Genomic DNA, 12,856 nt, shown 5'->3' with positions numbered 1-12,856 from the left:
TAGAGCCTTAAATAATTTAAATGTGTGTATTATTGATGGAGTTGTGATTAAAGGAAGAGCAATTGTGGATGATGATGAGGAAGAAGATGAATGTAATGGAGAAGAGGATGATGAAACCGAAATAGAGATAAAAAAAAAAAGAAACAGAAAAAGAAAAGAAAATTGAAAAAATCGAAAAAGAAAAAGACAAGTAAAATGAAAAATTAGAAAAAGAAAAACAAAGAGAAGAAAGAGCAAAGGAAAAATGGAATATGGGGGTTGAAATGGAAGAATTGGAGAAACCGGTTTTAAAAGCTTATCGAACTAGTCAGAGAGTTCGAAACACGAAGGTGTTGAACTCTCCTTCTTTTGTGCTTGATGAGGATGATAGTATTGATGATGATGAAGTTCAAGTGGTAGCCAAAGAAGCCTATGAGGCTTGCATTCCTCCATCTAGGGAACAATCTCCTGTTCCATGGACACCACTCCACCTAAAACTGCATCTCCACCTACTCCTAAAACACAAAACACCCCAATTCCTCCTCCTTCCAAACAACGTATATCTCCTATTCCCAAGGGAAAGAAACCTGCAGTTGTTCCCATCTCAAAGGAACAACCTGTTGTTCCTAATCCTAAGGAACAACCTGCAGTTGTTCCCATCTCAAAGGAACAACCTGTTGTACCTAATCCTAAGGATCAACCTGCCGAAACAAATCCTCATAACATTTCCCCTTCTTCATCCCAAAACCCTATCATTGGTGTTCCTTATACCTTAGCTCATGCACGAAGGCTGGATTACTTATTTACATTGGTCATGGGTCACTCGGAAGCAATGATGGAATTCGCTAATGGAGCAAAGGGTGTGAATGGGTTAGTGCAAGGATTGATGAACAAGGTCGACAAGGCTTTGGATGTTCAAAAGTTGATTATGGAGCAACTTGGAGCTATGACCACATCCCTCCAAAAGATGAACAAGAAATTGATAAATTTGGAGGATATCGTGCTGATGCTTGATAAAACCGTTAACGGAAATCATAAGGAAGTGATGACTAAATTGGATGATGTGGTGGAAGAAGTGGTCGAACCACCTTCCTCTCCTAAAGCCTTAACAACCTTTAGTTTAGTTTTCAGATTATGGGAACAAACCTTTTGTTTTGTGTCTTTTCTTTCTTTCCTTCGCATGCTATAATGGAACAATGTTAATTTGTTAATTCTAAGTTGAATCTTTTTGCATGTGTGCGTCTCTTAAATGGCTAATATTCTTGGATTGCGGTTTTTGAGAGTTGAATGCTTTATTTGCTTTTACTAACCAATTTGTTTCTAATAAACTGTGGTGGTGTGATGTATTTTGATAAATAAATTTCATCTTTTCGAAATCGTGGAATAATGTTTTTGAAGATGCCAAAGGGGGAAAGAGAAAGGCGATAAGAGTAAATATTTTTCTCGCCATGTTTCATGTTCTCAAGTTCAGTTAAAATCGTTTTCTCTTAGTTAAAAAATAAAGTAATAAGTCTATTAGAATTTAAATTAGTTGAATTACTTTGTCAAAAGAGTTTTCTATGACTTATTTAAATTACATATTATATTGTATCTGCCTTTTGTTGCCATCTTCAAGAAGGGGGAAATTGTTGACCCTTGAGTTTTGAAGATGACTTAACCACAAAAGACATATTGTATTTTATTTATGTTATTGCTAGGTAATTCATTCTCGAGCAAAGAGAATACTTGATCGAAGATTGAAATGGAGAATTAATCAAAGATCGAATTGAAGATGTTTGAATGATGAAGTACCAAGCTTGGAGTGAACATTAGTATACATTAGTTTTATTTAATATCTTCTTGTTAAGGTTGAGTGAAAGCTAAATTTAGTTTGTGTTGAATTCCCAAACGGACCTTGGTTCTGTTCCCATGAAAGGAACAAACACTGGCACAGTTAGGAACAAGTTTAAGGAACAGACTTAAAAATAGACTTAGAAAACCCCTAATACTTCCTAAGTGGTGCGCCTAACATTATGTGTGCGCCCAAGTGATTAGTTAGGAGTTCTAGGTTAGTTTTGACTAGATCCACTATTTTAGGGAGTTTGTTATTAGTTTTTTAAATAAAGATTAAAATTGATTTTCTTATTTAATTAGGATAAATATCAAACCGTTTTATATCATATCTTTTATATTTTAATTAAAATAAAAGATTTTGTTTTCAAAATTAAATATAATTTCCGATTTTTAAAAGATTTTCTTTTTAAATACAAAAATGATTTTAGGTTTTAATTAACTTCTTTATAAAGATATTTTCCTAAAAACTATTTAAAGTAAATGTTTTATTCACTCCCCAAGAAATTAGTTATCATGCCTAAACACTACTGCTACACGTTTGTAGTTAGTTGTTAGTGGGCTTAGTTAATTATTTCTCAAGTCTTAATTAATTTTATTAGTTTAATTATTCTCCAAGTATCACTAGTGAAAAATAAGGAAGGGTTGCGGTCAAAACAGCCCTAAGGGCTGCGTTTTTTGCCAGCAGCCCTTCACTAGAATTTTTGGACCCCAAAAAAAATAATTTTTGCATTTTTATGTCAAATTGACACAAAATCAATTTCAAACTGATAAAATTATAACAAATTCACAAACTGACATTTATATATAAACAACATTTCCATCAAAAAAATCAAAACATTAATTAATAAACTATATTTTTGTTAATAATTTTGATGAACTTGGTACATTAAATAAAGAAAAAACTAAAATCTAAAAACTTATATAAAAAATTTAATTCAATTCCCAATCGAAGAATCGGACTTCATTATCAAAATCCAACAAATAACTTAACCATGCCTTATAAAGGCCATAGGCGGCGAGTTCTGCACTTGACAAGAATTAATTGCAATTATGCTTTGCAAACTATGCTTTGAATATAATGCCAAATTTCATAAAGATAAAACCTATAAAAATTGAGAAGAGATGTTATTAGAAATTCAATAGTAGAAGCAATATCAATCGGATGGAGAACAAACCCTAATATAATTTTTTTTCACATCTTCTTCTTCCTCTTAATCGTTCCTTTCATTACTCTGCCAAATTCCAGGCACCAGTAATCGCAGGCACAGGTAATCTCAGGCGTCGGTGACCAACAGAGGGCCCACTAGAAACTTCAGGCACCGACTACAAACTGCCGGAACGTTATGGTTGTCATTAGAGATCATCAGCCTTCATCATTGTTTATCATCCCCCGCACCACCGCACCGCGTCGAACCGTCACGTCGCCATGGTGCACCTGTATATACATAAAAAAAAAAACCCAATTAACCCAAAGCATTAACTCAAAAATAAAGAAAAATTGAAAATACAACGAAAAATACATTAACCCAGAAAAACAAATCGAAAATCCCCATAAAAAAACCCCTAATTTCCGGCCATATTTCCCAAAAAATCGAACCCATTTTTCCCAAAAAATTCGAACAAGTTCTGCGGCGTGATGGCAGAATCAGTGATGCGGCATGTATCGGCTTTGGTGCAGCAGTGTAGCAGAACGGCGAACGGGAGAAAATGAGTGAAGGAGATTATGAGAGAGGAGAGAGAGAGAATGATGGAGGGAGGGAGATTGTCAGAAATAACCCTACCCACTTAACATTTTAAGCCCACTATTCCTTGCACGAGAGATTGACTACAAGGGCTGCGGTTAGCCCAAAAACCGCAACCCTTTATAACTTATAGGGCTGCGATTTTCAGCAAACCGCAGCCCTTCATTAAAAGGGGTGCGGTTTTTGCATTGACTACAACCCTTCGTATACGAAGGGCTGCAGTTTTTTTGCTAACCGCAACCCTTGCACCGCATCCCTTCCATTTTTTTCCCTTAGTGTATTTAAAATCACGTAATAGTTACTACTTCTTATTCTAAGTTAAGTAGTGGGGGTGAGTGGGTCAATTACTTCTCAAGAAATATTTAATATAAACTAATTAATTAATTAAAGTCATGGACATGATGGGATACTGGATTAAGTAGTGCGTAGTGAACTCTTGTAAGTGTGAGAAGCTTTGAGTGAAACAAGAGAAAGAGAAAGAGAAAGTAACTTCGAGTGAAGTTTGAGAGGAACGACAGTTGTGGGAACTGTTATTGGGAACTTGAGTTTAGGAACTTAAAATGTTGTGGCTCAGAGAAAAGTAATAGGATTGTAAACATAGTTGTTTTGGCCTAAAAAGATGGTATGAGCCCTAACAGAACTAGAACTCTCATAGAATGTTAATATCACACGCCTATTCCATGCTACCTAAGTTGGTTAGCAAACATGCTACCACCTTAGTAGTCATCCCCATGAAGAGTCCTCCATGTACATGCTTAATAAGATAAACTAAATGAAAGCATAAAAGAAATAAGATAAAACCGACCGAAAAGTGAAAAAGGCTAAGCTAAAAAACCAAACACACATAAAATCAAATAAAATTCGTCCATCTCTTACACATGTTCATCTCTTCTTTCTTGTGGGAGTAAGGTCTCTTAGAGGCTGTGGATTAGAATGGAACAATGACTGTCATTGTATTACTTTGTTAGAAGTCCAATGTTTTGAGTAGAAATGAAACAAGGTTGTAAAATGTTCCTAGTTCTGTTAGCACTATTAGCTTTACTACTTATAATAGAAGTAAAGTCTTCAAAATGACAGTCTCATGTTAGTCTTAACGTGAGATCTGACCTGTAATACTCCGTGTTTTTTAGTAAGTTAATATTTATATTTTTATAAAAGTTTTAATTTTTAAAAAGGTTTAATTTACTAAAAAAATTAATATTTTATTAGAAAGGCTTTTATAAGAAAGGTTTTGGGTATTTAAAATAAATTTTAGTTAAAATAAATTTTAGCCCAAATGAATTTCAGGCCTAACATTCCTAAGTTTTATATTCAAGTAGTTTGTTAAAAAAAAAATTAAAAATATTTTAAAAACCATTCCAAAAAGGTTTGCAAACAGAAAAGAAAAAAAATATTTAAAGAAATTGCAAAAAAAAAGGAAAAAGATTTAAAGAGAAAGGATTTTTTTAAGAAAAAAAAAATAAACCATTGACTTCGGCGCACATGATCTCACGCCTTTTTCTATTTAAGTTTGATAAGGTTACTTTTTCTTTCTTGTCTTTTAATTATTTTACTTATAATTATCTATTATGGGATAATTCATATCTTTCCCTAATCTTAGTTGGATAAGTGTAAATATTAGTTATATCTTAGCTAGATTAGTTTATCCTTTTCCCTAAATTTATCTTTTAGATTTCTATTCCTATTCTGATTCTACTTATCCAACTAGTATAAATAGTGGTCTCCATCCATCATATTCTTTACACCAAATTTGAGAAATACATCTCTTTTCTCAAGTTTAAACTCTCTCTTCATCTTAGCCTATCTTTCTCTTCTCTCTAGTAATTATTAATTTTCAAGGTGCGTCTATTTGTAGATCTTTAATAAATGTTTTGCAAGTGTAGTATCATGTTTTTAGGAAAATACTTTGGATTGAAATATATGTTTTATGAGTTTTATTATGAACTTCATCTATTTTACATGAACATGTTTGAATGTTTATAAATTTTATTTATGAACTTTGAATTATGTCTTTCTTTTAATTTATTTATAAAGTTTGATCTTTGAATTTATATTCAAATATTTTAGAAGGAGTTTGATCTTATGATTCATGTTTAAACATTTTAAAAGGAGTATTTTTGAACTATTATTATTTTTCAAAGGTTAACCCTTGAGCAAGTTATTTTATTTATGCCTTTATATGGCTAGGTTTTAGAATTATTATTCTTTTTAAAGGACGATTATTTGAGAAGAATTTTTATTAGATATATGATCTTTTATTATCGCAATTATAAAGAGGCAACGACTTGTTATTATTAGCAATAACGGTAAGTCATATGGACAAGGTAATATCCCCTCTTAATAGACTCAGTAAGGAATACTAAACTTGGGGGGGTGTGCACACTTTAGGAAAGGTACCTAGGCAAGGAAAAAAATAGTTTTTCTCAAGGTTATATACTTTATATAATACAAGTATTATCAAGTATCCAAAAAGGTTTTTCGAAATTAAATATTTCAAAAGTTTAATAAATAAAGTATTTAATATTCCGCATATACATGTACTCAGCATTTTTACTGACACCATTTTTGTTTTGTTTTATGGCTTTGTCCCTGTGATGACCCTATTTTGGCGAGCAGATTTTACAGGTTGATATGAAGCATACTTCATACGGGGAAGCTAGTGAGGAATCATAATCAGTTAAGGAGTTGTTATTTTATTTTCTTTATTTCCATTGTTATATAGTTGTACAATAAAGTTTATATTAATGAAGAGAAGTTATTTAAGTTACTTCCGCTGCATTAGTTTAAGTTCAGTTAGTAGTTAGTACTAAAGCCTTTAACGGTATCACGTGGCAGTAATACTCTCAAGTTTCTCAAGGAGTTTTATATTAAAATGTTTTTTCCAAAAGAGAGAAATTTTAGGGTGTTACATGACCAATCTAAGAGATATGTATTTTAGAAAACGCACCGCGTTTAACAAATACTCACAATAATTTTGGCGAATTAGTTAATATTTTTGGCGAATTAGTGAAGTATTTTAGCACAAAAGTTTAGAGCTGGTAATCTTCATGTAGACTTCCATTGTTTTTAGTTAACATATTCAATACATTAGTTAGTGTTGTTCTATAATTTGTTAAGATTAATTGAGCATTATTTTTGTTTCTAATATAAACGAAGAAACAACTTTTTTACAAATCTACAATGACAAATACAAAAGACAACCTGAAAAAATAACTTAAAACAACCTAGCAATTGGAGTAATTTTTGTACCAATTTCAGTTTGGTTCTTAGAATTTCTTTTTTTAGTCTTTTCAAAATGACTTTTCTTTCTTGCACTTCCTCTCTTTGTTTTTGAACCATACGGGTATAAAATAACCAATGTAGTTGTACTTGATGAGCATCGTTCTTCTACGATTGGCTTTGTAGTTAAGACTTTGTTTATAATTGCAGTAGTATTTTCGTAGACTTCTTGGAGTGCCTTTCTTTCATCTTCATTATCATGACTTTTGAGAATGAGATTGTAGAACTAATTTTCTCGCGATTTCATATCACCATGGGGTTACATTGGTTTATCTATTCATTTCTCTTTTCCACGCTTTCCTCTTTACATATCTAATCCACATTTTGCACATATACTTAATTATGTCATATTTTGTGATTGAACGCATGTGCATGATTCTCTAGGCATGAAAATACAACAATCCTAGCAGTATAACTATTTATTTAACTATTACGAATAAATGAATAACTAATAACATTTAGGTATAAGTTATTTTTGTCAAATAAAAAGTTAAACTACCAAATGCAAAAGTTAAGTTTTCGGTACCAAAAGTGATCTGATCTATTTATTCAAAGTTTTTATAAGTGCAAGTTATCATATAACAATGGGCAGTATATATTACCCTTTGTGATGAATACGTGTCAAACTCTTCTTTCACTTCAACATGATAAACATCTTATCAGGTGAAAAAACAAAGTAAGTGTTTGTGGACATTGTCATTGCAAACTCGTGCTCAAATATTTTACTTGCATCCAAATTAAACATCCAATGCAGGTTGTATGCAGAGAATGGAGGAGGAAAACAATACAGGTTTTAGGGCGTCTCGATGGATTAGAGAAGAAAGAGAGAATGTTTATGTGTGATACTGAAGTTACGGTCAGTAAAATGCATTATAATCTAGAATATATGATATGACTAATATACTCCGGCGCTTAACTAATATACTCCAGCGCTTAACTAATATACTTCAACGCTTAACTAATTGATCCTGAACAATTTAAGGCTAGCATAACTAATAGGTTCAAGCGCTTAACTAATTCTACTGCTGGTTTAATGCACGCGCGTGATGTCAGCATGAAATCATCGGTCTCACGTTAACACTAACGTGAGACCGTCTATCCAAAAACGGACTCTTTTAGTTTTATTGGGAGTTAGTAATTCTAATTTAAGTCGGATTAGGAGTCAAGTCCTACTTGATTCAAGAGTTTTGCTTTTAGGGTTTTACTTTCCTACTTGAGAAATGTTTTGTTTGGTTTAAGCATTAGGATTAGGAGTATGGTAAGAGGCGTATAGGTGTGTTGCCTGCCATCTAAATCGATGGTCGTTAGCATGCATGAGTAGCGCCCAAGTAAAGGAGTTTGTTAGTTTATGTAAAGATAGAGATTATTAGAGAAGTTGGGGATACTTACAGGCCCGTATTTGAGCCTGGGCAAGAGGGGCGTGCACTAGTAGAATAAATGCTATTTGCTGCGCTGATATTGCTGCGGTATTACCTGTACGCAGCAATATAACACGCAAAAAGAAAAAAAAAATTCAAAATTACAATATTGCTGCGGTTTCCCGCCAAAAACCGCAGCAATATTATTCAACGGGCAAATTTTGAAAAACATGTGGGCCCTTAGCAGCAAATATTGCTGCGGTTTCCACGTGGAAACCGCAGCAATATATTATAAAAATATTTTTTAATATATTGCTGCGGTTGCCACGTGGAAACCGCAGCAATATTTGCTGGCAATCCAAAAAAAAAAAGGGACGCGGGTTTTGTCGAATTGTTCACTCTCTCACAATCTCTCAAACTCTCTCACAGTCTCTCAAACTTTCGACCCCCTCACACTCTCTCTCTCTCCTCCGGCGCACGTTCGGTCTTCCGGCGATTTCGCAACAACTTTCCGGCGTCCCCCCTTCGTTTTCCGGCGTTTCGTTCCTTGGTTTTCGGCGAGTTTGAATTCCACCGCCGCTTCTTCCTTCGTTCCTACAACGAATCGACCTCCGGTATTCGGTGCTTGGTTTTCACCGGCGCCACTTCAATTTTTTCTACTAGTGGTGGGCCCAGGGTCCCCAAAAATTAAAACCCAATTGAATAGTGTAGAGAGAGAAGAAAAAGGAAAAAAAATATATCCCACTACTGGAAAAATGAAGAGACGCGTACAGTACTTCATCTTCTTCAATTTGGCAGTTTTTTTCTTTCCTTATACAACCATCAATCATCCACTTTATTTTCTTTTTTTTTTCAACAAAAATCTCCACCTTTTCCCTAAGTTAATTGCAATATTTTCGGATTTCTTCTCTAATTTCGCTGCAATATTTCCGGCGAGATCTACAAACAGATTGAAGAAGATAATTTCTTCCATGAACGAATATAATCTCAAAGGTTCTATTATCAACGGAATTAAAAGTTGCAAATTTACCTTTAAATACTCATCTTTTCATTGTTTTTCACATCTCAATTACACATTAATTTTCCATCTTTCATATATTATTTTTTTCATCATTTATTCTGGAATTTGAATCATGAGTTGAATATTACTTGAAGAACTCAATTGTTCAAGAAGATTTCACCAATCATACGAAAACATTTCGGTAATTGCATTACTTTTTCTGCAATTTGATTTTTCATTGTGATTATGTAGTTATCAGATTTTTTTTATCATAATTTTATTTTGTGTTTCTGTAAATTTGGATGATGATTATCATTTAATTTTAGATTATTGTTGATTAATTTTAGATTCGACAAACTTATTGTTGTCAAAATATTTTAATTTCGGATTAGTGAGGGCCTAATTGATTATGTGATTATCAACCATACGAATCTCTATTCTCTAATTTTGTTAAATCTATTTCATTTTTTATTTACGTATGTTGGTGATAAATTGATAATACTATGTGTGTTATTGCCCAATGATACTAATTAACAACTTTGAAATAGATACTGAGTGATTCTTGATTTCTTTGTCTTTTAACTTTGTTAGTTCTCTTTTTTTTTACAGTAATTCTCTAAATTTTTTATAATAATTCAATTATCTATTTTGTTATTCTAATTAGATTATTATTTGAACAATAATTATAGGAATTGTTGTTTTGCTGCCTATTTGTGTTTCAAGATTGAGACCCGTCTTTGCGTTGACAAATGACGACAAAATAAGCTACATTCAGGTGTTATTGTTCTATACTTTTTATTCGTTATTGTATTTTATAATGTTGCCGCGAAAACATGCATCTGGTTTTGAAAAAAGGAAAAAGAGACAACGAGCACAAGAGTTGTTAGAATCACAAAAGGGAGCGATAGATAAGTTTTTTAGTAGACGAGTAGAAGAGCCTTCGGGTAGTGTTGGACCAAGAGTAGAAAATCCCATTAATGACAATGCTACCAATTTGAATAATGAGTTTAATGACCATAATGGTGTCCTTGATTCGTCAAATGTAGCTGCAAATCATTTCCAACAATCTAATGAAAATTTGAATAATGAGAATTTAAATGATGATAATGCTGATAATTTGAACGAAGACAATCCCATCAATGACGATGCTAACAATTTGAATAATGAAAATGATAATGTCCCTGATTCTTCAAGTGTATGTATTGATGCACACTTTATCCCTCCTTTTGATATGTATGATCCTAGAAATTGGGGTGTACTCGATGCCAAAACTAGAGACATTTTAATTGAAAAGGGGCCTATTAGAGAATTGAATCTCACATTTCCTATGGATAGTCTATTTAGACATTTTTCATATGCTTATTATTCTAAAAAAATGAGTAAAGGAGAGACTTTTGATAGAAAATGGTTGGTTTACTCTAAACTTGTGGATAGAGTATATTGTTTTTGCTGTAAATTGTTCACTTCTCAAAATAACAAAAGTCTTTTAGCAAATGATGGGGTGAATGATTGGAACCTTTTAAGTGAGATACTTAAACAACATGAGAATAGTATTGAACATATGACCAATATGAATACTTGGAATGATACGAGAGTGAGACTAAAAAAGAATAAAGGCATTGATAAAGATTTACAAAAAGGAATCTCAAAGGAAAAGGAGCGCTGGAGACAAGTTTTAATTAGAATAGTATCCACTGTTAAATATCTTGCTAAATATAATCTAGCTTTCCGAGGATCCAACGGAAAACTTTATGAGAATAATGATGGTAATTTTTTGGGATTGATCGAAATGGTAGCTGAATTTGATTTGACAATGCAAGACCATGTTAGACGTATCAAAAGCAAAGAAATTCACTATCACTACCTAGGTCCTCAAATTCAAAATGAATTGATTTCTCTTTTAGCCCATGGTGTTAAAAATTCAATGATAAGGATTATAAAGGAGGCAAAATATTTTTCTATAATCCTTGATTGTATTCCAGATATAAGCCATCAAGAACAAATGACTTTGATTGTACGATGTGTAAATGTGTCAAATGATAAAATAAATATAGAAGAGTTCTTTTTGGAGTTCTTAAAAGTGGATGATACTTCGGGATTGGGACTTTTCAATGAATTGTTAAATGTATGTAAGTCCCTTGATTTAAATATTGATGATGCGAGGGGTCAAGGTTATGACAATGGGTCTAATATGAAAGGGAAACACCAGGGGGTTCAAAAGAGATTACTTGAATTAAATCCAAGGGCTTTTTACATGCCATGTGCTTGTCATAGTCTTAATCTCACTCTATCAGATATGGCCTATTCTTGTGTTAAAGCTGTATCTTTTTTTGGAATAGTGCAACGCATATACACATTATTTGCAAATTCTACTAAAAGATGGAAGATTTTAGTTGATAATGTTTCGGGCTTAACACTTAAATCTTTGTGCAATACTCGATGGGAGAGTCGAATAAAAAGTGTTAAAGCCATTAGATTTCAAGCTCCTCAAATAAGATTAGCTTTGTTAGAACTCTATGATTCTAGTGGTGATGATGCTAAGACGAAAAGTGAAGCTGAAAGTCTGGCTAATTCTATTGGGAGCTTTGAATTTTTACTTGGCATGGTAATATGGTATGAGATCTTATTTGCTATTAACATTGTGAGTAAGAAGTTACAATCAAAATCTATGTGCATTGGAACCACAATGAAAGAAGTGGAAGGTATAATGTCATACTTTGAGAAATACAGAATTGAAGGCTTTGAATCTAGCATGAATATTGCCAAAAGCCTAGCAATCGATATTGATATAGAGCCAACACTTCCAACAAAGCGTCGCATATTTAGGAAACGACGATTTGATGAGAATGATAGTGATGGGGAAATGCAATCACCCGAGGAATCTTTTAGAGTTAATTATTTTTTGGTGGTTGTTGATATGGCAATAACTTCATTGAACAATAGATTTGAGCAATTACAAGTATTTCAAAATATATTTGGATTTCTGTTTGATGCAAAAACATTAAAATCTTTAGATAATGATGAATTAAGAAAATCTTGCACAAATTTTAAAACTTGGTTTTCTCATAATGATTTGTTTGATGTTGATGCAGATGATCTTTTTTTAGAGTTAAAAGTATTGCAAATGACTTTGCCAAATACAGTGATGTCCACATTTGAAATTCTTGAGTTTGTCAAAGCTGTAGATTGTTATCCAAATGTTTCAATTGCTTATCGGATTCTCTTAACTATGCCAGTGATTGTTGCATCAGCTGAAAGAAGTTTCTCAAAACTAAAATTATTGAAAAACTACTTGAGATCGTCAATGTCGCCAGAAAGGTTGAATGGTCTTGCCATATTATGTATTGAGAAAAATATATTAGAGCATGTTGATGTAGATACTATTATTAGTGACATTGCTTCTAGAAATGCTCGAAGGAATTTTCTTATATGAGCATTTGCATTTCCAATAAAAAATTTACTACTTTTTGTACGAAGTTTATTTTTTTTACATAATAAAATTTGTCATTTACAACTTTTTTTTTTAGTTTTTGCATACTCTAGAAATTTAAAAATTTTATGTTACTTGTTAAGTAGGGCCCAATTTTTGTAGTTCGCCCATGGGCCACCGATAACTCAGAAACGGCCCTGGATAGTCATAGAATTGTTTCCTAGTCTTTAATTAA

At 32.6% G+C, this 12,856-nt stretch overlaps 1 protein-coding gene across 1 annotated transcript; it reads left to right on the top strand.

Annotated features, from left to right (window-relative positions):
* The first annotated feature begins 10,008 nt into the window (after positions 1-10,008).
* Positions 10,009-12,624, top strand: LOC104896914 (uncharacterized). The gene is made up of 2 exons (XM_048646886.1): positions 10,009-10,138; positions 10,238-12,624. The coding sequence occupies exons 1-2, from the start codon at positions 10,009-10,011 to the stop codon at positions 12,622-12,624; spliced, it is 2,517 nt and encodes an 838-aa protein (XP_048502843.1).
* Positions 12,625-12,856: the final 232 nt, after the last annotated feature.

The sequence above is a fragment of the Beta vulgaris genome, chromosome 6, assembly GCF_026745355.1.
Source record: "Beta vulgaris subsp. vulgaris cultivar EL10 chromosome 6, EL10.2, whole genome shotgun sequence".
NCBI classification, from domain to species: Eukaryota; Viridiplantae; Streptophyta; class Magnoliopsida; order Caryophyllales; family Amaranthaceae; genus Beta; species Beta vulgaris.
The sequence above is the reverse complement of the archived record's forward strand: the minus strand, read 5'-3'. Positions and strand labels throughout refer to the sequence as shown.

Excerpts from the sequence above, each read along its gene's own strand:
- LOC104896914 (XM_048646886.1), top strand. The coding sequence starts at position 10,009 with ATGTTGCCGCGAAAACATGCATCTGGTTTTGAAAAAAGGAAAAAGAGA. Across the intron at positions 10,139-10,237 it reads AGTAGAAGAGCCTTCGGGTA|CTGCAAATCATTTCCAACAA; the intron begins GTGTTGGACCAA and ends CGTCAAATGTAG.